Below are 27,820 nucleotides of genomic sequence, written 5' to 3' on the forward strand. Positions count from 1 at the left end.
AGCTTTGAAATTTGTAGAGCTCTGGGAGTCTTAACTTTAAATGTGGCTCTATCAGTATATCCGCATCGCGCTATCAGCATATCCGCACCCTTTCTGCGCAAAACACTGAACTGAGACCAGAGAAGATCCGGTCCCATCCATGGCCATTTCAACCGCAGCGTTATATACTGAAACCTCTGGCGCTGCATTTTTACTTCATCTATTCTCAGTTAACTTCACTGGCCCACAATAAAGACTGGGACTCTGCTTAGGGATTCTTGCATCTGGCTTGGTAGCATTGCAGTTCAATAAATTGACAAGAAAATTTCCAGCACTTTATGAGAAACACCATCGGCAAACTACACGAACGAAAATGCACCAAGGTAGTGTATGAACTCAAATCAAATCTCGGACGCCGCGAACTTTGTCCTGTACACTACATTGGCGTAATCACAACGGCACCCTCACATCCGATAGCGCCCTTACGCGATCAGGCAACTTTGGGGAACATGCGACACGAACATCACAGGACATTGACACGGCAAATAATGATTGAAAACACTGACATCTTCCAGAACGCCATAACAGATGTCGCCTTCTAATTTAGGAAAGTATAGATATCAGTAAAGTCTCCCGATGCCTAAGCGAGCAAGCGCATTCTTGCACAACTCTTAAGTCATTAGGTGATGTGCAGTGGCTAATGTTCATCTGACGTGGCTATATGTCTCCGTAGTGTTTCCATGACGGATGCATTTTATGTGCATCTGACCAACCATTCAGGTATCTGTCTTCTCCGTATATCTCTCTTTTCCGTATATGAAATATATACTAAGAAAGCGGTGCCCAACTTTGGTCCTTATAAGTTCAACACCTATCACTTATGCCGTTTGTAGCTCTCTAACGATGAGAAAATGTCTCGAAACGTTGGAATGTAAATGCATCCACGACTGTATCAATGATTTTGTACGAGCGATATTTTACCTTTACGATATTGCTAAGTCGAAAGCCTGGAGCCTCGAACGACGCATCAAGAAGCTTATTAATGCGGACCAACGGTAGTTTGCAGTCAAATATATACATACATACCTATATATACATATATATGTATATATATATATATATATATGTATGTATGTGTGTATATATATATATACATATATATATATATATATATATATATATATATATATATATATTCCCGGATTGTCAGAGGCAATACCAACTTGACGGTGAGCACAGCAAGCGCTATCATTTATGTAACTTGACAACGTTTCTTGACAACTTGACAATACAAGTGTTTATCATCATCAGCATACAAACCATAAAGCTGCAATGAAATAAAGGTGTATTGAAGACATCGCTAGACATGGCCATGGTCACAGCAAACACAATCAAACACAACTTTCCTGCGCACAAACAGGACAGTTTGAGTATACATATATATATATATATATATATATATATATATATATATATATATATATATACGGCTTTAACACATACACTGAAGGGTAATATACACTCACACGCATACATATATGTATACAAAATATGTATAATGATGTATAATATGATGTATATAATATGATGATGTATATATAATATGCAATGTATAATGATAAAATATGTATAATAAATATGTAATATGTATGTAAAATATACTAAGTCAGAAGCACATCGTGAAAAATATCGTTCTTGTAGGCTGTTGGTAGACCAATATTGAGCAAGTTTGATGACAACATATACAAATATGTACACCATATACAAATATTGGAGGAGACATGGCCAAGAAATCAGCACAACAGCCATCTAATCACGATATAGAGGGGATACATACGATTATTTTTGCCGGAGAAAAGCATATTATCGCGCGCACCAAGGATGACAGGATCAGTGCTTTAGCTGGCGACGGCGGGAGTAGGCGAGCTGATGAGAGCCGCCAATTCCCTTACATTTTCGCATGTCATAATCTCGTACGAGAATACGCATCGTGTGCAAAATCGCCGCCGGCTGGTCGGCGTGCGAGCCCTAGGTCAGTACTCTGGCGGTCTCCGAGCACAGCACAAGACCTATTTGCGTTGGGCCAGGCGCAGGCGGTGGAGGTTCTCGTAGCGGCGCGTCTCGCCCTGCCCGGCGGGACGTGTCTCGATGGGAGGCCGGGTGGGACGTGTCTCGATGGGAGGCCGGGCGGGAACGCCATACGCTCCCACATTCACGTACTCCGGAAGCCAGGTGGGTGTCTCGTACAGATGTGACGATTCCCTGCCAAACAGTCCCGCGCGTGACGAGCCTGTGCCAAACAGAGCTCGCGTGCTCACGCAGACGGCAGGCGAGAGTCCTGTCATGGATCGAGGCCGACGAGTCCGGTGGAACGCTGCGCGCATTGTGCATGGGACGATCCGGACGCGGCGCCTAGATGATACCACTGTACCTGGCACCACTGCACGAGAAAAGCTAGAAACTGCACCCGCTAACATTACACTTAAATCGGGCGTAAAATCGCGTGTAGCCAAGTTAATTACAAACATGCTAATTATTATGCTAATTACAAACTCACCTGTCGGGTTCAGCGTAAAGGTTGTGGGCATCCACCGCAGTTCCCAGCGCATCTGGCTGGGCAGCTTGCGGTGGAATGAAGGACTTCGCACCGTCTGCGCGCCGGTCAGAACTCGCCAGCTGCAAGGTCTCCGCATCCGTCTCCGCCGCCACCGCTGCCTGCTGCCTGCGTCGTCTGCAGCTGACGCACAGCCAGACGCCGACCAAGTTGACAACGCTGGTGAGCACGGCGGTGACGGCAGCGACAATCGCCGGCAGACGCCAGCGCGGCTCCCGCTGCGTCCTCTCGGGCTCCGGTCGTGCTGATGTGGACGGTAATCGAGCCAGCCGAGCCGAGTCGACTCTGTCGGTGGTGTTCAAGTACTGCCACACGGGCGTGCGCGGCGTCGGTCCAGCACACACCGATGTCTGGCGGAACGCGGCGTAGTCCTCTCGCTCAAACTTCGGGAGCCAGCTGTCGTCGGACACCCGCAGCCAGTCCAGCTGAGGTCCGCAAGTCAGTGTGTTAGCAGATATTTTGTAGGGAATTCTTCTGAATTTCGAGAGGCTCCGTTCCCTTCTACAGGTATCGTTTCCAAAAAAGATGGAGTGGGGCTCCAAAGTTTTGATAGCGTTTTGTCTGAAACGTACCTGTTTGCTGCAGACGCCAGCAAAAGCTGCAGTGTGTATCACTTCGATGGTGTTTTGTGTCATGCTAAAAGTGTGCCCTCGGTTTAGTTGTACTGCCCTATTTTCCAAACTTTTTATTCTACACCGAATCATGTCCAACCATGCCCAGCGCTCCGCCCCGCGAAGATCAATTGCATTGCTGTTCATTACAGCAATCGTAGAGGAATCAAATGCAACTCTAACCAAAGTGCTACGCGTAAGCAAATCAAAAAAATGTGGATCCACCAAATCCAGACCTGCAAAATGTATGCCACTCGTGTGCAGTTCCATGATCGTGCTCCTGTCGAAGCTTATGTATCTAAAGGAACTAAGGTTATTATGTCTCCAGTGGTGTATAGTGGTGTTTGCGATCCTCAGCATCCGCAGCCTATGGTGCAAAAGGAAGACGTCCTCTTCGACCTCTTTAATGTTGCAGTTGATTATCTCCAGTCGTGTCGCCTGAAAACATGTACCCACATCAGGGGAACAGACGCAGGTTCCGTTTGGGGGAAAACAAAGTCAAGCCATCTTATTTGAGGCTTTAAACGACAGTGTGTCCAAGTTGAACTCCTACTCGACGGGTTATGCACACAGCATTCTACTTTGCACAGAGGAGAGACTACAGCAGAGAGAGAGGAGGAATCTCTGCGAGAGAGAGAGAGAGAGAGAGAGAGAGCATAGGAGATACTAGAGAGAGGAGAGAGAGAGAGATAGAGAGAGAGAGAGAGGGAGGGAGGGATATATATATATATATATATATATATATATATATATATATATATATATACGTATATGTAATTATGTTCATGGGTGCGATCACATCTTTGAGAATGCATAGAAACCAAATTTTGGGTAGTCAGACCAGAAGCTGGAGGATATCTTGGTTAAAACCTGAAATTTTGAATACGAAAACGTGAAGAACATGCCTTGTTTACAAGTTGGAGCGAGAGAAACCCATTTTGGGCAAACAGGAGGAATGTTGTTGCACACCTCGTAAGTATGACATTTATATATATATATATATATATATATATATATATATATATATATATATATATATATATATATATATATATATATGTGTGTGTGTGTGTGTGTGTGTGTGTGTGTGTGGTGTGTGTGTGTGTGTGTGTGTGTGTGTGTGTGTGTGTGTGTGTGTGTGTGTGTGTGTGTGTGTGTGTGTGTGTGTGTGTGTTCACCCGAGCATTCAGAACAATTTTCACAACATACCTGCAGGAGTAGAACTAGCTTTAAAGAGGCTGCAGAAGCTTTGTGTATTATGTGTAGAATGCTTATCGATACATCCAGAATTAATAATGCCCAATGGTCAAAACATCCAAAATCGCAGCATCCTGCGTTCATCGCGTCCAAAAATCGTCAAATGGTAGGGAGAGGAGACTCGCAACATGCAAACTTGCGACATCTAATATGGTGACATTCAAAGTTCATAACATTCAGCGCTCATGACGTCCAAAACGTGCAAAACAGTGTTTGTTACATCCAGGGCAATCTTAAACTGTTGGTTTGGTTCTTACACGACGAAGGGACCCGTGGCCGATATTGTTTTGCTATGCCAATGAAGGGTATGCTCCAGTATAGTGCCGCCCAGTTAATGCCACTATGCATGAGCATGAGCGGCATTTTGTGCATGCACGCGAACTTCACGCGGTCAGCACGTGTTCGGTAGCAGGCAAATCTTAGAATTTAGACCTGATCTTCGATGTATGACCTGTAAGATCTCTGGTTACTTGGGAGCAGCGGCACGCGGACTGTGGATAAAATCCTCCGCGGTGTTGGTTCCCTTTTTATTGCATTGTTAATGATTCACAACTCATTTTCCTGATGGGAGCGATGACCTGAGGCGTATCTAGTTTGTGAAAAATCCGCGCGTGCTTTTGGTGATGATGCTGCATGTTGCAGGGGTCGCCACTGAATGATGGAATACACAATTCCTAAGAGCTTATGTCGGCGCAGCTGTTGGCTTCTTTCATTATTGCTGTTTTCATGTATATGTTTGGGTAATGAAATACGGTGGAAAATGTTACGCGCGGAGAACCCAATGACGGATATGTGTCATGTTGATGCAGTGCTCAAGTGCACCACCGACGCGAGCCCAATCAATGTCACCCACCAGACAGACATTAACTTTGTAGTGATTTCCATAGCAGTAGAGTATAACTTGTGTCCAAAGCACAACATTTATATGATATGGACGCGATAACAATAGTTTCAGATATGCTTGGTGTCTTTTATCTGTTTGTTACGCCTTTGGCAATGGAGGTAGGGGCACAGTGTGCGCTTACCACAGCAGAGACCAGTGTGCGGTGCATTTTACAAATAACCTTGAAAGGAGATTCGCGATAAAGTAGGCGTTGTATATTGAGTATCATGTTAAGCATCCTGACATTGGCGGTGTTGAGCGTGATACGTTACGAGAGAGAAAGACACTGGTGTGTACCTATTGATTTCGACGGAGGATACGCCTAGGACTTGCTACGGAGGCCCCAGACATGTTCGAGCGAAAAGCTCACTGTACATTAAAAATACACTTTGTGGAATCTGACATGGGGATTTGCAGCCGTGGACCGAAAGTGGCACGTGGTCAGATCTACGCCGAAAAAATGGCATGGGGGATTACCGCATGGAGGCTAATAACGCATTCCGAAAAAAACGAGCCACGCATTATAGCGGTGAGACGTACTTTGTCACCCGACAATGACTGCGATCCATAAGCTTGACTTGATTTCTGGCAGGCAATTGTGATTACAGATTGCACATCACGTGTCTAAAGGGCTATTATGCACGATTAAGAATCTGTAAATATTGTGATGATGGTTGTTTGACTGAGGTGTTGCAAAACTGCGTTATATATGTATATATATATATATATATATATATATATATATATATATATATATATATATATACTTAAATGAAGAATTCATTGATTCGCAGAGTATAATGATTTTATCCAGAGAAGCAATTGGTGGCAATGGCTGATTGGAGACAATGTTCGGCCTTTGAACCAAAGTAAGGAGGCGGCATAGATGGGGTTTAGTTAAATGATTGCCTTGGGTGAAGTGCTCTAGGCCTAACGATGCATCATGAATAAGCGGATGCCAGCGGGGCATAGGTTCACTCATGGCACGAAACCTATGCTGAGACAGAATGTAAGACCACCAGCTGCCAGACACTGCAGTCCCTTTTTGGAACCGTGTTTATTGCACCTATCACACAGTCACACTTTGAACCCCGGGCTGTTCAAGACGTCTGTTGGCAAAAGAGGCACAAACGATAGTTTGTGCCTCTTTTGTGCCATCTAGCGGCGTAAACCAAAATTAAGTTTGGACGTCGTGTTCGCCGGGTGTTATGGGCATTGGCTTTAAGAATTTGGGCCTTGCGGATTATATGCTTATGAGAACCACCAAGGGGCAGGAAATTGGACGTTTTCAGAATTGAACATAAGGCACGTCTTTTTATATTTTATGTTTGCTACGAGTCATGGTCTCGTACATATGAGCATGTAAGCCTGAAAAGTTTGACTTCCTGGAACATTTGACATTTGACCTGGCATAATGGGTTCAACTGCTGGTCTAGGAACATGCAAGTTACTGTCAATCCCAGCATTTCGTTAAGGCCAAACCACTTATGTTTTTTGCTAAGCTCTATTGTTCCTAGTTTGGAAACCGAAGAGGTGGCGCATCGGTCCCCTCCTCTATCATTCCGCGCTATCAAAAGGTGAATCGAGGCGAGTATTAAATTACCGTGTTCTACACACATATTGCATAACTATCACGATAGTTTCATGGCGAAAATAAACACTGTTTGCAGATATCAAGGCCGGACGGCTGCGGAAGACATATTGACTTTGATATCTCATTTCCAAACCTCTTCCATGCCAGATATGCTTGGTCCAATGCTGGATAGCGTTTTGTTTCCAATCTTGATCAGATCGTCAGCTGCCTGGGTGACAGCCACCAGCGGCAGCAGTAGGATCAATGAGAGTAGCTGACTGATCGGTACACCTGAAAGAAATCGCCCAAAAATCACGAGCGGCGATGACACACGGTGTGTGGATGCACGGAAATCTAGCTGAAAAGAACAGCCTGATTACCATGACTGGATGTTTCGTCATACAGTCCAAATCTTTTGAATGGATGAATGTCTGGGATTAGAGTTCACGCTAAACGATACTCGTCACGTGACCCCTGATCCCATCATGCGATCGTGAAATTCCAAGTCAACGGCAGAATTTGGCGGCGAAAGTTTATTTTACTACAATGTTTGGCATAGTCTGGCCTATCCTCTGTCATCTTTAAGCGTGGCTGATGCTAAATGCCGCGGGACATCACAGTGAATAGAAAATAGCGAACGCTTCAAGCTAGTGGAAGTCATCCGCCACAAGTAGGTTGATTGAAAAACAGACGCTCACACCAGCTGAACTATCTGATCTGACATCAGGGTTGCATGTGAAACCCGGGAACCTTAGTCTGCAGCGTGTAACAAAATTTGGGAGCCTATCATGCATGTGCATATCTGTGACAGGTCGCCGACACTCGCCAAAAGTTACTGATGGGAGCGATCGCAACGATCACGTGCGATGCAGAATACGGTGGTGTTACTGGACCGCACCACTGATGATATCGGGCAATCACGCACCGCACTATAGATCATGAAGTGGCAAGACTGGAGGACCACGCTACACATAGTCAGCTGAGAATAGCGCAGAACCTATCGCAAATGACGGCTTTGCGAATTCGTCCTGTGTTTCAGGGTCACTTCCCTGGACAAGTCGCGTGTTGGGCGTGAGCTGGTCATGACTATCATGCAGTAGCGGCTGCTTAACACCGCGCGGTGCCTTACCTGCCATGGTTGCCATGTTGGCTTCCAGCACTAACGTCAGTGAGCACCCGTCTCCGACTCTCGGCTGCCCAGCCTGGCCTCTCGGAGGATGCGCGCACAGCCGGGCACCTCGCTATCTCTGGCGGTTCAGAGCCGTCCGCACCGCTTCCGCTACGGGCCGAGCATTCCGTCACGTGGTCTAGACGCTGACGCTACTTTTGCTTGGCGTTGTTCATTCGTGACCGTGAGCACATCTTCGCAACGTCATGTTTGCTCAATGTGATAAACGCCTGCTTGGTAGCGTCGTTTAGCCGGTACGGCTTTGTATATCGGTATATCGATTATTTGCAGCATAATGCCGAAAAACCAGGGGCTCAAGACCTTGCTACCAAGTGAATTTGATGCAGTTGCGACCAGGACCGCCATTTTTCGGTACTCACGGTACAATGCAAGTCACACAGAACCGATGGCAGTTTTGCAATAATTTATAGCCTTCTGTGTTTGTAACAGAGGACAATGCGGGACTCCGCTGGGGCAGCTCGTGGGAGACAGCGTGTTCGTGTCGCTACACAAATGAAAACATCTGCACCGTTGTTGGTTCGTAGTTAGCGCCAGGGCAGTTTCATGCCTCGTCATTACGTGACATGTTGGCATTACATGACATGTACATGCTCATTTCCCAGGCACCATCTTCGACGCCGTTCGCTGATGGTGAAAATGGAAAGCATTCGACAGGCATCGATTTATTCTATGTATCTATAAAAATGTTACAAAGGAGTTACAACGATGAAAAATAGGTCCACATCGTACGACCTAGAGTTGCAATGAAAGACTTGCCCACGGGATCAGGTCCATTGTCGTGACAACGTGCGTCCCAACACACGGACGACCTCAAAACTCACACGACATGAGTAAACGTTTCATGTGTCCCATATGTGTGCGTATGCGTCAGGACGAGCAAAGCAGGTTTCTAGTACAGCTTTACGATGACAAAGCTCATCCCTGGAGAAGAAAATCGCTAGGAGAAACCAACCAGAGCGCTAGGTCAACTCTTCTTTCCAAGAGAGGAGCACTTCATATGGTGACAAAAACGAGGCGTGAAAAATTAAATATGAAATGAATGACTGCGTAGCTCAGCTCCTATGGTAGCAAATAAACTGAATCAGTGCATCAATACTCATACCTTTAGGTCAACAAGTTAGGTTAAAATGAGTTACAAGTTGAAAACGGATCTTTCGAAACCCCGAAAATATATTTCATAGACATTATTATGTAGAGATGGCTGCCAACTTAAGCATGATTTTGTCTATTAAAAACTTATATTTCTCGTTAAACCCCTTCCATGGCGCTCTATATCACAATACCGTTTTTTCGACAATTGCCCTACCACACTGACGAATGGGATTTAGGGTACTAAGGAGCTATGTGAGGGTAAGGAGGCGACCCCAAAATGTGGTCATGACTGTTTGGTGATAGGGAGACCATCTCCCACCAGGTGTGGGCTTTTTCATCTTCGCTTCACTTCACAGACCTTGCTTACTTGAAAACTTCCGTTCTATAGCCAAAAAAGAGAGCATCATCGTATGGCCCACGTATGACGCTATGACATCATGACCCGCGTATGACATTATGACATTATGACCCGCGTATGACATCATGACATTAGCGCCACTGAAATACCAGTACGGGTCGCCTTTGCTGGGTCATGCCAGAGCAATGGAACGCAATTAGTAAATTTGATCCCTTCCCGCTTTCAGACATATTGTCACTTATTGAGTGAGGAAACAGCATGCCATGCTCATTGGCACAATGAGCCACATACAATCGTAGGCCTGGTGAGCTCGTGGGTGAGTTGTTACAAACGTCTGTGGTGATTCCAAACCTGAACACAAGTCCAACGTGCCATGTCATGGGTTAAATTTGAGTAAGGGCTTTGTACCCAAGCTGCCGTAAAATTACCGCATATTTACAACTCACACGTGAGGGAAAATACGTATTCTGGAATGTTTCGTCGGTACAGCAGTGGTTGATGGGCACAAATTGCCAAAGGCAACTGCCCCCGACAAGACGCTAAAGCAGGAAATTGAACAGAATCAGCCACGCGCTCTGCTGATCCCTTGACCTACTCGTCTCAACAGCAGCATAACGACCCGACCGGAGTTTACAGAACTGTTTCCCATTTCCATCGCCTTCTGCTCACTGACATTTCGTATGGGGTGACCGGCACGTTGTATGCCAGGGCGATTAGGGAACACTTGCCATAAGGCATTCCTTTACTTTACAGGGATGTTTGAGCGTAAGTCAGTCCCAGGCTGCATGATCATTTGGAAACATCCCACTGTTCAGATGACAACACCACTGTTAGGTAATGTCAGCTTTCCCACGGCGAGTTTGGAAGAGCAATGGCTATTATATATTTGAAGGAGCTATCAGCTTCCAACTAGAGTTTTTGCATGATATTCACTCTCGGTTTCTTGAACTGGTCAATACAAAACCATAAATGTCATTTGGCTGAGAGCGCAAGTTTAGATACACAAGCCCGTTGCAAAACAAAGGCTCATAAGACACACTGTCATGTGAAGTGTTGTATACACAATTTGGGCCGCCTAGGTTTCATGTCCTTAAAACACTGCCGCTTTTTAAAGCATGTTTGCAGCCAGTGCACAATCACACCTATCCTTCTATCGCTATCGCTTTTGCTTTTTCTTTTACCTCTTCATCCCTCCATTTTATCTCCTGCTCGCGCGGTGACTATCTCTTCTCTCTATCTCCCCCACTCTTCATCTCTCTTTCTCCCTGTTCTTCACATCTACTCTTTCTTTGTCCCCTAACCATTGCAGTCATTCGTCACATCATAGCACATGGCGTGATTGTGGTAAGGAAGCGCATTGTCCTCAGGCGATGCTCTCAGATGACGTCATCATCCAAGAAAAAAACAAAATTCACAAGTGCCTGAACCACTTACTCCCGACTAGCATACACAGACAGTTTCCCATGCGTGCTGAGCCGCACACGTTTCGCTAGTCACTTTTTGGGTGATCTGGAAAAGGGATGGAACTGCTTGAACGACGTACACCGAAGCACGCGCCGGAACCAATCGTGCCGTCTCTGACACGTAGAAAACACCGGAACAAACGCATCAGATGCCCAAACAAACGTGTCACTTCACGCCTGCCAAGCACCAGAGTTGCGTCACCTCACGCTTAGTCATCGCGCCAGGCTGTGACGTCACTACTCGACGCTTTGCCACAGTTTTGGTCGCTGACTGGCCGCTGTTCCGCGGCGGTCTGAACTGTGACGTCATGTCCAGGGCCGCGTACCGCGGACGGCCGTCTGCCGAGCGCATCACACCGAGCGCATCACAACTCTGTGCTCTTCGGTGCGCGTTTGCTGAGCGCCTCGGTGAGGTCGTAGCTGCAGCGGGCGGCGCTGGAGAAGAGCAGCTGGCGGGGGTCGACGCGCTCCTCGCTGGCAGTCACCTGCTCGGCGGTCATCTGGCGGCTCACCTGTCAGTGAGGGCACGTGGCCTCAGGGCGGCGAAACGGCCGAATGGTTAGAGCCGGTCTCCCACGTGAGGGCCCAGGTTCGAATCCCGGTTGTGCCATGATCTCAGAGCGCTACCATGGCGATTACAGACACACGATCTTAGAGGGTTGACGGGGCGTAGAGGGCTCACCGATCCCCAGAATGCTCCTGGCCTGTTAGCACGAACCCGGGTCGGCGGACGCCATCGGGTCACCAGACCATCACCGTCATCATCACCAGAGAATCACTATCACCATCACCAGACCATCACTGTCATCATCATCAGACCATCACCATCACGACCAACACACCATCACCATTATCGGACCATCACCATTGACATCACCAGCCATCAAGGTCATCATCACGAGACCATCGCCATCACCATCACCAGACCATCACCATCACTAGACCATCACCATCACCATAACATTGCCATGACTAGGCCATCACCGTCACCATCGCCAGACCATCGCCATCACTAGCACCAGCACCATCACCATCATCATCACAAGACCAGTACCAGCAAGAGACCATCGTCGTCATCATCACCAGATCACCATCATAAGACCATCGTCATCACCACCACCAGACCATCACCGTCGTTATCCTGGTTTCGAGTCATCTCAGACTGGTCTGAGCCACTATAGAGGCTTCGGGTCATCAGGCAGGGTCTGGGTAGAGGTTTGAGATTATCATCACAGGTACAGTCGCGCAGATGCACGGGAGGTAGCAAGATCGAACGTAGCGAAAGCAAAGGGACATCCACATCAGCTTGTTAGCTGCAGTGGCGGTGCTTAGGAATGCGATCATTCAGTACAAAACGTACCACGCTGACGAAATTCTGGTATGATCCGTTGAAAACAGCCCTTTCGTAGAAAGGCGCAATCACTGACTGTTCAAGTCATCTCAATTAATGATCTGTCTTCATTTCAGCCAGGCGGTTGAGGCCATGTGCATATCTCAACAGCTCATAACCTTAAATTTCGTTTCATGTCACAGACTGATTATCATATGATTGAATTAATCGCAAAAAGGACCAATGCACTGCGTGGCTCCACCACACATAACTTCCGTGCGCCGGCGTAGGAATCATCGTAACTCAGGTGGAGCAGATATATATTGCTCAGATCGCCGAGATTGAAACGCGAGTGGTGACTTTTAATTTCCATTTTCGGAAATCAGTAACTTAAACTTCTAGCCATCCTGACATCGATATCTTCATCCAAATAGCAGCGATGGAACGCGGAACCTTTTTGCTCTATAAATTCTCTCAATGAAGCCGGCGATTACGTTTGGAAGGCTTCGGCGAGAAACGCAGTCTATTATGGAACTATTATGGTCGGGCCAAAAATCTCCGCAGAGAAATGGGCTCCGAATGATGAATGTGAATCTCCAGTTCCTTTTTGCAAGAACGTTTCTATTTTCAAAGACCACTTCTGCCCGTCGAAGATTGGCGTTCAGCGCAATAGCGATATCTTCTCTACGAGCTATCAAGGAGTCGCTTTTACTTCCGCTGTACGATGCTTGCATGTCCGCAAATTAAGTCTGCGTGATCGGAAGATTGACGCATACTGTATTTTATAAATCAGTTGTGATTTAATTCCCGATGGCCCTTTCAACAAGCAGGCAGAGTCGGCACAGAGCAGTCATGGTGAGTTAGTTGTCAAGGCCCTACCTCCTCCACCTGCCGAAAGACCCGAAGGAAGTTTAGTCCTGCCAGCTTCTTGAGGTCCATCTCCGTCCAAGAAGCGTCCATCAGGAGCTCAGCGAACAGATGCGGGTACATCGAGACGTCCTCCAGACCGCGAGGGGTCCTGCACGGGTCATGGCACGAGCATTAAGGCCACCTCAGCTTACCGGCGCCGCGGTCTGAGGACGATGCTGGGTCCACATTCCCTGCCGGCAAAGTGTGCGAGCCCCACGGACGCACACTTTTTTGGCGACGGGCAATGGACAGCGTAGATGACAGACGGCCGAGCAAGACCGGTCTTGTGGCCCTTTGGTAGTGCTGCGCTTTGGCTTTGCATTATATATATATATATATATATATATATATATATATATATATATATAATCTGTTTATATATTTTTAATATATGCATATATATATATATATGTGTGTACATATTCATATATCTAGTTCTAGGGATTGAAAGGCTCATGGGCTGGCACCTCTTGTATACCCACGCCATAAAGATCATACAATACCAGCCATCGCCATATCACTACCTATCCATAGCATCACACGCAGTTATACATTGTTTACAGATAACCGTTCTTATGAAAGCCTGTTGCTCCAAATGTCTTACAATATCGCAAAAATATTTGCACATGATTTGTTAGCATCAATGCTCCGAAATGCCTAAACAAACATAACTGATTTTAAAAAAACAGTCGTGTGTGGCAAACGAACCAAATATCACCACAAACTACATCACAAATTGAAATACGCGGCTTGTCGACGCATATTTCGAAATGCTTGATTGATTTGATGGATGTTGTCTCAGTGCTCACAACTGCCGAGTGTTTTTTGGACAAATCACTTGCCTTTTTCCGAAACATTTGAGGTGCTTTGAAAAATTGTGATTCAATATTCGCGCTTGACGTTGTTTCAGCTTCAAATTCAAGCTGTAAGCAGCTTGTTTGAGTCACAATACCACTTTGGAACAAAAGAAACCTTTCAAAGCGATATACCACGAGCATTCCCACACAACTGGCCGACACGCCTTTAAGCGTTTAAAAGCAATTCACATACATTTAACAAATGTTTTCAAAAGACCGGTTCCAATCAATAAGCTGAAGTGGCTTTTGGAAAATATTTGGCTCTCACGTAAAGGACTTCTGATTCGTGGCGTCCCAAGCTGCATTCAGCACTCACCAGTTGATCCCGTCGTAACCAGCACCCAAACCGACGTGGTCGATGCCCGCTACAGCCCGTATGTAGTTAAGGTGAGCTGTAACACGGAACCACACCCGGAGTTAACCCGCCCCGCGGGGGTTCTAGAACCCCCCCCCCCCTCCCGCCAGGTCTTTCGATGATAACACGAGAACACACGCCTGTAAGTTAGTGAAACGCTCAGTACATGTGTGTGCATCTTTTTGCATCCAGAATCATACAGAGTCAGTATCACTGCAAGTCTTCACCCTGACATGGGTCCATGAAGTTCGCGTTCCAAAATATGCCGAGTGCCGCCGTTCATTGTGATCACAATCGATCGGTATCACGCAAAGATCATGGCAAATAATTACACAGTTGCAGGAAGGAATGCCCAAGTTGAAGTAACCACAGTAATTTGCGACAAATTTTGAGATGCCTCTAGATTATTAGTCTGAGGCCATGCATTCTTTCTGCCCTGTCCGATTCTTGCGGGAAACGATGAGACTGCTGGGATCTTTTGATTATAGACTGCATTGGAGGCGTCTGAAAAATACTTTGAGATATGACGCATATTTCCAAGGTCATTGAATTGGCCAGGTCAAAATGACCATGAACTTTCTGTCCGCTTTTGTGAGCATTAAACTGCCGTTTCATAAGAGCGTAGACTGAAATAATTCTAAAAATATTTGCCAGTACTTAAGGGGTCACAGCGGTCACCTATAACATGCTGACCTTACTCGACCTTGTTTGATCTGGCATGTATTGAAATTGTCAGAAACACCGGTATTTCGCCTTCCAGACGAGATGTATTATTACATGAAAATTAAATGTGATCTAATGTCAGGTCAGCAAAAGATAAGCGGACATGACTTTACAATAAACATTTGTTGCCTCATGTTTGTCCACTTTTATGATGTGTGTGCACATGGCATGCATTCGTGTTATCCCAGCATGAACAAATTTCTATTTTGACCTGATCTGTTTTGGCCGCATTTGCAGTTACGCTTGTTTGTCATACCAAAAACATAAGTTGGGTCGCCTTGAAGTCTGCATGAGAATGCTTATAGGGTTGCTACAAACAATTTACACACAACATGAGGTCAGGTAAAAAACAGCTAAGCTACTTCATCTTGACACAGCTATCATCAGTTTAGGCAACAAGGTATTAGGCATCGCTACCGAACAGCGTGCGTGATTGGTCTCTCCTCCCCGATTGTCGTATCTGTTCCGAACCCTTTGTATTGCCCCGCTGTCTGATCTTATATGACTTCAGATGTGTCAATGTATCGATAGAAATTTGCTTTAATGATGTATGTTCTATGCAACAACCTTGAATACACATGATTATGTCATTACGTACCATTTGGTTGCTCAATTGTAAAGTCTACTATTTGACCAAATATGCCACAGGTGGCCTTGTTATTCATCAACAATAAAGCCAAGGTGGAAACGGGTGCTTCTCTCTATAGGCCGTGGTTCTCGCGATCAGGGGGACTCCTGAAAGTTCGCCCCTCCCCCGTGCACACACACACACACACACACACACACACACACACACACACACACACACACACACACACACACACACACACACACACACACACACACACACACAGCACAGCACACACACACACACACACACACACACACACACACACACACACACACACACACACACACACACACACACACACACACACACACACACACACACACACACACACACAACACACACACACACACACACACACACACACACACACACACACACACACACACACACACCACACACACACACACACACACACACACACACACACACACACACACACACACACACACACACACACACACACACCACACACACACACACACACACACACACACACACACACACACACACACACACACACACACACACCACACACACACACACACACACACACACACAGGCCGACTCAGAGCATCACAGTCAGCAGAGGCAACGATGTGGATGACCTCACCAGCTCGGTGGAAGAACCGCCGGAGAAGCCTTTGCGATACGCGCAGTGGTGCAAAGGCTGTAATATGCAGTGCAGAGTGCGGTGGTTGTTGCCATTTTGTTTTTTCTTCTTCAGCCATTACCCAAGATCAGGAAGCCAGCTGTGCCCCCCCCCCCCCCCCCCCCCAGGGCGGCGCCACTGGATTTTGTCCGTGAAGGGGGGGGAGAGGTTGTTGCACTTGAGAAAGAGGCATAGCCGGGACAAAATACAGCCCAAGCCACGGCCAAAGCTGAAAAGTCCTCGGATCTCAGGCTCTTCATTTTCAACAGGCAAATTATTTTGCTGCTTTTTCACCTCGAGGACAGTGAAATTGTGCTATTAAGCACGATGTGACGGCCTGAGCTTGGTTGACGAGTAACGCTGTGTACAAAACACTCACATCGGCCACACCACCCGCATCGACGGGCTCAGCCATCCTGCGCACAACTCGGTGAAGGCACGTTACGGTGCTACCACGCTCGTTCTAAACGGAACATGGCGGTCACTTAATGATTGATTTGCAGGCGGTAGTTGGTCTCGCGCGTCGCCACTGGCACCCGCTGCTCCGTCCTGCAGATCAACCCGCCTTTGTCCGGCTGGCCGCTCCACCACCACCGACCCAAAGATTTGGTGGAAGTGTAGCAATACAAGGAAGCGATGGTGTCGAGCCATGCCCTCAGACGATGTATCAGTGCTGAGATCATATGCTGACTACTGTGCTGCACCAGTTCGGGTGCAGATGCGAGGCCCATTGCCATGCTCACCTCCAGACCACAGACGCCAGTGCGCAGCGCGATAACGCTACATTGCTGGGCATAATTATATTCCAAACCGCATCGGTTCCCCCCATGCCCTCCGGCATCGCTGTCGTGACATCATCAGGGCGCAGGGATGTTGACTCACCAACCACATCCAAGAGAGTGGCGTTGTGGTCGCAGCTGATAAACTCCGAGTAAAAGTTCACCATGACCAGTCCGCCGTTCCGTGTCTGAAAGCAGGGCACAGCGTCTGACGTGTCGGCATGCTGTGCGCTACGATCGCGGATCCCTGTTCCGTTGGCAGTGTTTGGCTGATATATATTTAGAAACGGCACCAACCTGGCCACATCGCCCGTGAATCAAATAACCGCTATCTCTAAATGAATCATAAACGTTGTGCTGCTACAAAGAAATGCTTCTATTTATGTGACTTGGAGACCGTGAGAGATATCCACCTGAAGCAAAAACATGGCGTATGCTTTTAAAATCGCTTTTACCTCAGGTTTTCTATCGAAAGTGGCGCCCATAACGGTACAGGCATACTTGGAGCCACTTGGGGGGTTTGACGTGGTCTTCGCAGAAAAAAAGAAGGCGAACTGACTCGAGCCAGACTTTTACAGCTGTCTCCAGTTCGCTTTCAGAGGAGTCTTGCACTTCCAAAGACGCTTGTTCAGCTTGAAAACAGGTAGTAGCCACACGCAGCCAGAACGGTGGCGTAAAGCAGAAGATCAACCACCTGGATGTTAAGCTCCCTAAATGCTACCGTTGTCTGCGCTCTTATGCGGGGTCGCGCGTTGCTGCGACGGATGATGATCTATTGTACAATGATGGGCGTTGCGGTGTTGTAGATAATCTACAACGCACAAGACTTCATCAAGCCTTTTCCTCAGCCTCTTTGGGTCTCAACGTACCCAGCAGAGGTGCCTGCGGCGCTCTTAGGCGTGCGCCAGGAATGAAGCATTCCCTTTGCGTTCCAAGGAGCACTGACCATGATTTTACCGGATAAGCAATTCTCCTCTTTTTTTAATTGCTTTATTGGCTCGCGCGATGCACGCAAGCACTCCATATACTTTTCTTGGATTCTGACTCGTGTTGGCTAGCTCACATTCCGTCTCCGGTAATGAGACCGTGTACAAAATCGGCCTCCCTCGTGCTTACGTCACAGAAATATCTGTATTGAAGCTTGCTGCCGACTTTCCTTCATTTCGTCGACCAGTCCTTTTGACAGCGGCTTGACGCGAGCCTACAGGTACATATGGTGTGCAAAATTTTTACTTTCAGGTATTCAACACAGCGCAAAATTGTCTTCACCCGCCCCCAAGCAACATCAACCATTTCACCCAATGCTGTCTACACCATCCCTCGGATCTGTCGGATGGCCCGGTTGTAGCGGCTGTGGTTCTACTCAGCTGTCGTGCGAGATCTGCCACCCCGCTGGCCGTTTCACAGCTCGGTATGGCCACGGTCCCCGCTGGCGTCAGTACCATGCTCCGATCAGCGTCGAACTCAACTGGTGACAACGCATTCACCGCCGGGAGCACCTTGTTAATCGGACGTGAGTATCGACAGGTGGGGTCTTCTCGGCTGTTGGCGTCTCGATTGCAGCGCAAAGTTTAATGTGAGCCGACAATGCGCACTTGACTGGAGTGTTTCACTGCGGTGTGGGTCATTTACCGTTCACCACGCGTTCTTGAATATCTCCTGAACATTTAAGGGAATGAGCAAGCATACAATGTGCATGGTTAAGACAGTAGTAATAGCCTTACTCCTTATAGAAAACCAGAAAAAAGGAGATAAAGAGGCGTTGATATTCCGACAACATGCCTTTACCGAAACGAATAGCAGAAGTCTTCTACTATTCGTTTCGATAAAGGTATGTTGCCGAAATATCAACGCATCTCTATCTCCAGTCTCCTGGGTTTTCAATGAGAAATGGGGCTATACTACTGTCTTATCTATGTGCATAATGTTCCATGCAAAGGCGCCTAACAACTAACATAAAATGTTAATCAAACCCTGCTGCCTCCTGCTTTTAGCGCCACTACCATAGCCCTGGGAAACAGACACTCAAGAGCGCATCATTTCCCGGTAAGACTGGCGATCAGCAGCGCAGGGACGACGGCTAAACACGCTGCCAAGGCCCCCGCTCCACCTTTCCACCTCGCCATCCGGTCCCACCACGGCGCCAGCAGACTCACCACCTTCTTCAGCACATCGTCCGGCACGTTCCTCGACGTGTTGCAGAGCGCCTGGGCTGACGAGTGGGAGAAGATGACAGGCGCGCGCGAGGCCCGCAGCGCGTCCATCGTCGTCTGGCGACTCGTGTGACTCAGGTCGACGATCATGCCGAGCCGATTCATCTCGTGTACGACCGCCTGGCGGAGCGGTGCGCTCCGTGAGCCTGCAGTGGCCTGGGCGGCGCCCAGCAACCAACTGGTGGAGACGGGCGCCCCTCGCCACATCAGAGAGGAGAGGTGGGAGAAGGAGAGGGGGAGGAGAGGCAGTGTGAAAGGCAGGGAGTGCAGTAAGTAGAGGAAGGGTGGGGTAGAGAGAGAGAGAGGGGAGAGGGAGGGAGAGAGGTGGGCGAGAGAGAGGGGAGAGAGAGGGGAGAGAGAGGGGAGAGAGAGGGGAGAGAGGGGGAGAGAGGGGAGAGAGAGCGAGAGCGAGAGAGAGAGGGAGAGAGGGATAGAGAGAGAGAAAGAGAAAGAGAGAGAGAGAGAGAGAGGGAGAGAGGGAGGGAGGGAGAGAGAGAGAGGGAGAAGAGGGGAAGGTCATCCGAAATACGACAGTACTGGCTAATTTATTGGATGCTGAACGGAGATCTAGGTTTAGATTTAAGAACAACAAGGCTCATGGAGCATGACGATCCCTCCTTCCAAATATCTGGGGAAACAAATATCGGCACAAGTCGATCTAAAATAGATTGGAAAGGCGTCGTATCATTACATTCTGTTATATCCCTTGCTTTGACAGCGTCGAGTGGCGAAAAAGCGTGGAGGCGGCAGTGTACCTTTCCGAAGTCGTTTAGGCCCCTGGCTACATGTTCTCCGTCACCCTCAGTTGCGGATGAAGTTGCCCTGCAGAGAGATAATACAAACGGCCATATGAGTTATATTTCCAACAAGATAGTCAGGTTGCCAGCCAGTGGTCACCAGCGGGATCCACACGAAGTCGGTCGGTCAGGTTACCAGCCACTGGCCATCAGCGGGATCCACACGAAGCCGGTCGGTCAGGTTTACCTACCACCGGCCATCAGCGGGATCCACACGAAGTCGGTCGGTCAGGTTTACCTACCACCGGCCATCAGCGGGATCCACACGAAGTCGGTCGGTCTGGTTTACCTACCACCGGCCATCAGCGGGATCCACACGAAGTCGGTCGGTCAGGTTATCAGTCACTGGCCATCAGCGGGATCCACACGAAGTCGGTGGGTTAGGTTACCAGCCATTGGCCATCAGCGGGATCCACACGAAGTCGGTCGGTCAGGTTTACCTACCACTGGCCATCGGCGGGATCCACAAGAAGTCGGTCGGTCGGGTTACCAGCCACTGGCCATCAGCGGGATCCACAAGAAGTCGGTCGATCAGGTTACCAGCCACTGGCCATCAGCTGGATCCACACGAAGTCGGTCGGTCAGGTTTACCTACCACTGGGCATCAGCGGGACCCACAAGAAGTCGGTCGGTCGGGTTACCAGCCACTGGCCATCAGCGGGATCCACACGAAGTCAGTCGGTCAGGTTATCAGTCACTGAGCACCAGCGGGATCCACACGAAGTCAGTCGGTCAGGTTACCAGTCACTGGCCATCAGCGGGATCCACACGAAGTCGATGGGACCAACAGCGCTCTCAACACGACTGAGCGGTTCGCATCGCGGACCCGCTATAGGCATCGCTACTGCTTAATAATTAAAAATTCACACGTGACCATAGATTAACAATTTCCCGACAAGGCAAGCAAATTCGTGTTAGCTCTCGTACCGTCATTCAGGCCGTTATCTGTCCAGAAGCTGAATTCCATACCGCTAGCGTTTTCCTTCCGTGTTAGTTTATTTAGCCCAAGCGGCCCGTCTGAGGGCTCATCCAGAAAGTGGGTTCTTCCGGTCGGGAATAAAACCGCAGATCCGCCCGCCGGGCACGGTCTAAACTTCTGCACCGCCGACAGCTTCTAGCCCGTTGACATAGTCCAAGTACTTGTGTAAAAAGCTAATCCCGAGAGTGGCCCGACGCGGAATGAACGCCTTCCATCCGACCTCCGTCTCCATCAGCACCTCACCCTGAAGTCTCGCAACGCGCCGTCTGCCCAACCGAGCCCGTTCGCCATGGGTGGGGTTCAGTGCCGTCCCGGCGGGGGCCCGCCAGGCGCCCGCACCGCCCACGGGCCCCGCGCGGGGTCAGGCCCGGCGGCGGAGCGGTCCCAGAGGGTCGCGTTCTTGCCCAACGCTCGAATCTCTCCGCAATCCCTGAGGCCCAGAATGGTCGCTGCCCGTCGAAAAGGGTGTAATATAAACCCAGCCAAACCAAAAGGCCGTACTGCCGGGTGCCGGCCGATGATGAGCGCCGCCCAGTGGCGGGCGTCCGTCCCCGGGGCTTGGCTACAGGTGGTCGTCAGCAATGAGAGATGCCCTCGGGCGTCCACAGAACGGGTAGAAAAGGCCACACATGGCCAGATCATAGCCAATAGCCGCATAGACATTGCATAGGTAAATCGTAGCCAATGATTCGCACGCATGGTTAAGCTCTGCTGTATTGATCCATGTTAAGATAAGCCAGCAGGCTGCAGCACGTTATTTAATAAGACAGAACCACGGTGCTTTCATCACATACTTACGCGCATGCGCAGGGTAGCCCAGATGCAGCAAAAACTCTCACCATGGCAAGTCGCAGTTGTGTATCGGTGCGTCAAGGTAAGGTTAGAGCGTGACTCTCACCATGGCAAGTCGCAGTTGTGTATCGGTGCGTCAAGGTAAGGTTAGAGCGTGACTCTCACCATGGCAAGTCGCAGTTGTGTATCGGTGCGTCAAGGTAAGGTTAGAGCGTGACTCTCGCCATGGCAAGTCGCAGTCACGTGTCAGCAGGTGAGGGTAAGGCAAGAACATGGCTTTCACCATGGCAAGTCGTAGTCATGTGCCAGTGCGTCAGGGTAGGGTTAGAGCGTAGCTCTCACCACGGCAAGTTCCAGTCATGTGTCAATAGGTCAGGGTAAGGTTAGAACATGGCTCTCACCCTGGCAAGTCGCAGTCATGTGTTAGTGCGTCAGGGTAAGGTTAGGGCGTGGCTCTCACCACGACAAGTCGTACTCGTGTGTCAGTAGGTCAGGGCTAGTTTAGAGCAGGGCCCTCACCGCGGAGTGTCGCAGGTGTGCATCAGTAGGCCAGGGTTAGGTTAGAACATGGTTATCACCGCGGGAAGCTGGAGTCGTGACCGGTGCATCAGGGTAAGGTTAGAAAATTACTCTCATTATGGCAAGTCGCGATCATGTGTCAGCGCGTCAGAGAAAGGTGAGAGCGTGGTTCTCACCATGGCAAGTCGCGGCATTATGTCGTGTATCATGGCAAGTCGCAGTCGTGTGTCAGTAGGTCAGGGTTATGTAAGGACATGGCTCTCGCCACGGCAAGTCACAGTGGTGTGTCAGTAGGTCAGGGCTGGGCTAGAACATGGCTCTCACCAGGGCGTGTCGCAGGTGTGCGTCAGGGTGAGGTAGCGCACGCCAGACTGGTAGAAGGTGCGCAGGACAGCCAGCCGGCTGCCCAGGGAGTGGCCGCCCTCCACCCCCAGCAGGCTGGCTATCCGGCCCCGGCGGTGCGCCTCCACGATGTCTGCGGACAGCACCCCGTCAGGCAACAGCTGGGCCTTAAACAACCAGACAAGCGTGCGGTGAACCTCCATAACGTCTGGGGATAACGGTCAGTTTAATAAACAGAGGCAATAAGGCAGCCATGTTGTTGTGGAAAAATTGTTTTCGCGGCAGAAATGCTCAAGCACGGAAAAATGCTACTCTGGACGGGACGTCAGAAGGAAATGCAAAACGTGTTTTAAGGAATGTGAGCACGTATGCAGTTAAAAATAGATAGCGGACAACGCATAAATCATACGCACTTACGCGCACGCACGCGCGAACGCGCGCGTGCACGCACCACGCGTGCACACACGCACACACGCACATACACCGCGCCATCAAGCGTCATAAGCCTAAAGTAGCGTCCATTTCATGAAAATATCCACGTCACAAAAAGAGTGCGTGTGTCGAGGGGAAAATATTTCCATTCGGAAGTCGGTGCTTGCCTTGCTGCACCGGAGAGTAAATTTCAAACTCCCCATGAGTGAGAGAACCATGTAAACCCATCCCTCTTTCCAACCTGAACTCTTCTCGATTTCTGGGCCCATGCTCTACTGCACGCCTATAGAAGTAGTCATATCGCGCAATTGCAGAGGCCAACATATTTGCAACACAATTCTGATCCACGCTCCCGGCAGTTCGAGTGCTCCAATGCTCGCAAAACAATCCCTTTTCGCGTTTAATGAAAACGTGCTAAGTATACAGGAGGTCTCGAAAATGGTTGCATGTATTATGTCCGGAGGACACACGATCAACGGTATATCAATCATTATTCCTGGGAGATTGGAACAAGCCAAAATGAACAACGAGCTTTCGGCCCCAAGCCAGCTACGGATCAAACAGAGGCAAAGCAGCCCGATAGAATGTTCTCTTCGCCGAGCTTTTAGAGTAGCAATGCCCATCACCCGGCTCGAGCCGGCAGCTCGCCCCATCTTCTAACCAGGAAGCGCTTGAAGCCGAAACGGTTGGAACGATACACCAGAGGGCGCCGACCGGCTACAGCGGCAAAATTTGCTACGACTTTTATCGGCGCTAGTCGCTTGTAAACCCCCCGGGAACGACCGCAGAATGGCCAGGTTAGCCGGGTCAACAGCTTCCTCGTGGCCTGAAGTCGCGCCGTTCCTTTCGGCGCTGTGGTCATGGCGAGGTCACTGACTACGTGCTGATGAGGACTGTGCCGCGCTGCTGGCGCCGTAACGACGCGCGCTGTTCTGCCCTGTTCCGTTGCTCACGCTTACCTGCTACCTGCATCGCGCCCACGTCCATGCCGCAGCAAACTATTCTGTACCGGCCTGAATGGGCAACGATGCCGGGGACGGCACAACGACCGTCGGGTCTCACGATAAGATTCAAGCCAACTTCGTGGGCTCCATTTCCGGAAATGGCGGGGTGCGGAGTTCGTGGCTGTTTATATAGCCAATGGAAGGCTGCGACACCAGATTAAAGCCTGAGCGTTGTTTACACTAGCCTCGGCGCTGTGTGCGGACGAATGGCCGCGAGCCGCTGCGAGCAGTACACAACGTGACGCGCAAAATTCGCCACGTCTGGCAGCAATGCGTGTTGCGCGACAAGCCCGAGAACAAAACGCGAGCATACAAACAAGAAGAGGGGCTCTGCTTCGTACAGGTAAAAAGCGAACGCCTTACCTTTATGCGGTTCGGTCGTCGTTTCACGAGACCAATCGTGGGACCCCAGCTTTTATGTATGCTATGCAAACACTTGCTCGGGCACTTCAGTTTTTAAGCTCTGTAAGACTGTTAACTATTGCTGGAGGTAATTTCTCCGAGCTGGGGAGCTGGCTGCAGCCGGAACCAATTTCTTTAGACTACTCAGCATAATGAATATCCCTGCAGGGCTTAACAAAACAGCTTTAAATGGTGGGCTTTAAGGAAAGCGCCACTGCTCGCCGACTCGTTACTGTTCGCCATCCTCAGCATGTAACATCGGCATTTTGATCAAGGTAGTGAGGCGAATACGGCGCGATAAGCTTCAGCCCCGGCACCGTGTTTCACCAGCAAGACAACCACCTATGCCTCGTCACACCAGCTGCGTAGAGAAACAAGTGTTTGTGCTCGCGCTTGACCTGCATTTGTACTGAAACCTTATGTTCCTATACACACATGATAGGTTCTAATGATACGGTCAATCCCCGTTAATGGCCTCATCTTGGTCAACGGAGGACAATCTCAGGCATTAAATCTCATCTTGAGCGCCGGCAAGCTCAGGTTGAGGGGGTGACGCCGAACACCGGAAGCCAAGCTCGGAGGGCGTGCCTCACCTTGCGCGCTGGTGGCTAGGCTCAGGTAGTGCGGGTACTTGTCCACCAGGCGGCGCACCACGTCTATCTGCTCCACGCTCATGGGCACGGCATCCAGCCACTGGCTCTCGCACGGCACGTACGCCGCCCAGAACTGCGGAACAGCACATCCGCCCGTTAAAGGCAGTATGGTAAACTGTCTGTAGTTTCTCATTATTGTTGCATCACACGCGTACGATTTGGTCAGTAATGCCATCCTTATGAGTTGCTTAGATTTTCTATTTGAATTAGCCAACTCAGCGGGAGAAATCACGTTTGGCTCCCTGCTCGTCACTATGAAAGTGATAAATGTGATTCGCCTCGGTTCTTCTATGTGTGAAACACGGTAATGTGTCACAATGTTTGTGCAATAAGTGTTATGAAAGCTTGAAACACTGATTAGACAAACGCATATGCTAACATGTAGGTATCATTCCGCGAATTCAACGAAACGTCATACCATGGCTTTGATTTCTTTGCTATGATGCTTACTACAGTGGCTCCTTGCGAGGCGCACTTTGGCTTCGGGAATGGGCACATCACATGTTCCATGTGACGCACTGGTTCAAACTTAAACCAATGCGCTTCTCGGTAACAGGTCTTTGCCCGCCGGGCAATCGCAAACGTCCTTTTATTCGCACTAGTGAAGGTACGCTTGGTGTTCTCATGACAACGGTGGTCGCGTCTGTAGAAAAGAAGCGTATAGCTGTCTCAAAGCGTTCACGGCGAAATTTGAATTCGCAAATAGTCAACTTAATATCATTATTGTGTCTAAACGGTGCTGTAGCGCCTCCACACAGTGCTATTATAAGACAAACCTAGTCCTGGGCTTCACCAGAGTGTCTTTTTGAAAAATGCCCCAAAGGTACGTCACTCCCTTTAAGAGCACAGCTCAATAGTGAGAATCACTGAGTCTGGCTTCGAGGTACCCAGGGCGTGCGAGATCCAGGCCACATTGGCGTGACCCACAGCGCATTATGTTAACAGCATGATGCGGTCAAGAACAAAGACAAAGACAAAGACCGCCGTCGGGCAAGCAATCTAGCTCTCTCGGAAGGACCACGATCTTCGCTATTAGACTCCTGTTGCGCTGACCCGGCAAAACGGATGTCGTCAAGTTCCCGGTGCGCTGCGCCTGCAGTCCGCGACCGGTCGGTCGCCACGAAAGCTGAGATGGCGGGCCGGGGTGCTCAGGTTCGGTCCTCCTAAGGCCAGTAATGTTCAGGTTCGGTGCACCGAGGGTCATTAACGTCGCACCAGACTCGGGAGGCTAGCTGGGACGGACTCGACCGCGCCGCGGGCCCAGGCTGGGACGGACTCGACTGCGCCGCAGGCCTAGGCTGGGATGGACTCGACTGCGCCGCGAGTCCGGGCTGGGATGGTCTCGACTGCGCCATGGGTCCGGGTTGGGACGGACTCGACTGCGCCATTGGCCCAGGCTGGGACGGACTCGACTGCGCCGCAGGCCCAGCCTGGGATGGGCTCGACTGCGCCGCGAGTCCGGGCTGGGATGGACTCGACTACGCCGCGAGTCCGGGCTGGGATGGACTCGACTACGCCGCGAGCCCAGGCTGGGACGGACTCGACTGCGCCGCGGGCCCAAGCTGGGATGGACTTGACTGCGCCGCGAGTCCGGGCTGGGATGGACTCGACTGCGCCGCGGGCCCAGGCTGGGACGGACTCGACTGTGCCATGGGTCCGGGCTGGGACGGACTCGACTGCGCCATTGGCCCAGGCTGGGACGGACTCGACTGTGCCGTGGGTCCGGGCCGGGACGCACTCGACCGCGCCGCGGGTCCGGAAGATGAGATGGGACGTGATAAACACATTTGCTCGATGGGTTACATTGGCGCCGACAGGAAACAGACAAATAGCACACCAACGACACAATTATCATTTTAATGGGCAACGTAAACACAGCCAGTACCATGACTCTGAGCTGACAAGCAATCTGTACCATCCGATTCAAGTCGACCAAGACAGCTAGCTCGCTCCCGGCGTAGCCCAGTGTGCCCCAGCGCGCCCCAGCCTCAGTGGCGCGCTGGCTCGCCCCCCCCCCCCCCCTCCTCCTTCCTCCGACGTCCCGTGGAGGGTTGCTGTGTTCAGCCGGCTCCCTCGTCTTTGCAACTGACGCGCCGCCGCGGAAGCTGCGTCTAAACTCAGCGAGCCTGCGGTGAGCTTGAATCAGGCGCGGGCGTTAGGAGGGGGGGGGGGGGGAGGGGAGGGGGGACCGACGGATGAGTGATGATGCCAGGGCGACCCGTGCAGCGTCGACCAAGAAAAATCAGCCTTGCCGCAAGGTCATTTGTATCCATTGAGCGGGCACGCAATATGCGGACGAGCACAACCGCCTGAATATCCGATCCTTCGCTGCGCGCTAATACACTCCGTCCAACTCATACATATTCCTCTCTCTCTCATCCTCTTCCTCTCCTCCTCTCTCTCTCTCATCTCTCGTCTCGCTCTCTCTCTCTCTC

The 27,820-nt window shown here is 49.8% G+C and overlaps 2 protein-coding genes across 2 annotated transcripts in view; both read right to left on the reverse strand.

Annotated features, from left to right (window-relative positions):
• Positions 1-1,330: 1,330 nt before the first annotated feature.
• On the reverse strand, positions 1,331-8,142 carry LOC119089678 (uncharacterized). Its single transcript, XM_037212473.1, has 4 exons — positions 8,047-8,142; positions 7,072-7,208; positions 2,537-3,642; positions 1,331-2,241 (listed from the first exon to the last, which is right to left on the reverse strand). The coding sequence occupies exons 1-4, from the start codon at positions 8,060-8,062 to the stop codon at positions 2,049-2,051; spliced, it is 1,452 nt and encodes a 483-aa protein (XP_037068368.1). The 5' UTR covers positions 8,063-8,142; the 3' UTR covers positions 1,331-2,048.
• Positions 8,143-8,772: 630 nt separating this feature from the next.
• LOC119090219 (dipeptidase 1) overlaps positions 8,773-27,820 on the reverse strand; it is a 41,781-nt gene continuing 22,733 nt past the window's right edge. The window contains exons 4-11 of the mRNA XM_037213005.1: positions 25,326-25,458; positions 22,877-23,027; positions 20,221-20,287; positions 19,409-19,585; positions 17,356-17,440; positions 14,432-14,507; positions 13,229-13,367; positions 8,773-11,531 (exon numbers count right to left, since the gene is read on the reverse strand). Coding sequence (XP_037068900.1) covers positions 11,385-11,531; positions 13,229-13,367; positions 14,432-14,507; positions 17,356-17,440; positions 19,409-19,585; positions 20,221-20,287; positions 22,877-23,027; positions 25,326-25,458 — 975 coding nt within the window. The 3' untranslated portion in view covers positions 8,773-11,384. The remainder of the gene's footprint in view (positions 11,532-13,228; positions 13,368-14,431; positions 14,508-17,355; positions 17,441-19,408; positions 19,586-20,220; positions 20,288-22,876; positions 23,028-25,325; positions 25,459-27,820) is intronic.

Source organism: Pollicipes pollicipes, unplaced genomic scaffold, assembly GCF_011947565.3.
Source record: "Pollicipes pollicipes isolate AB1234 unplaced genomic scaffold, Ppol_2.1 Scaffold_3087;HRSCAF=3621_pilon_pilon_pilon, whole genome shotgun sequence".
Taxonomy (NCBI): Eukaryota; Metazoa; Arthropoda; class Thecostraca; order Pollicipedomorpha; family Pollicipedidae; genus Pollicipes; species Pollicipes pollicipes.

What these genes read in the sequence shown, in the direction of transcription:
- LOC119089678 (XM_037212473.1), bottom strand. An exon ending in GCATATCTGGCATGGAAGAG is followed by an intron (nt 3,643 to 7,071) that starts GTTTGGAAATGA and finishes ACATGTTTTCAG; the next exon opens with GCGACACGACTGGAGATAAT. An exon ending in CTTTACGCTGAACCCGACAG is followed by an intron (nt 2,242 to 2,536) that starts GTGAGTTTGTAA and finishes ACTGTTTGGCAG; the next exon opens with GGAATCGTCACATCTGTACG.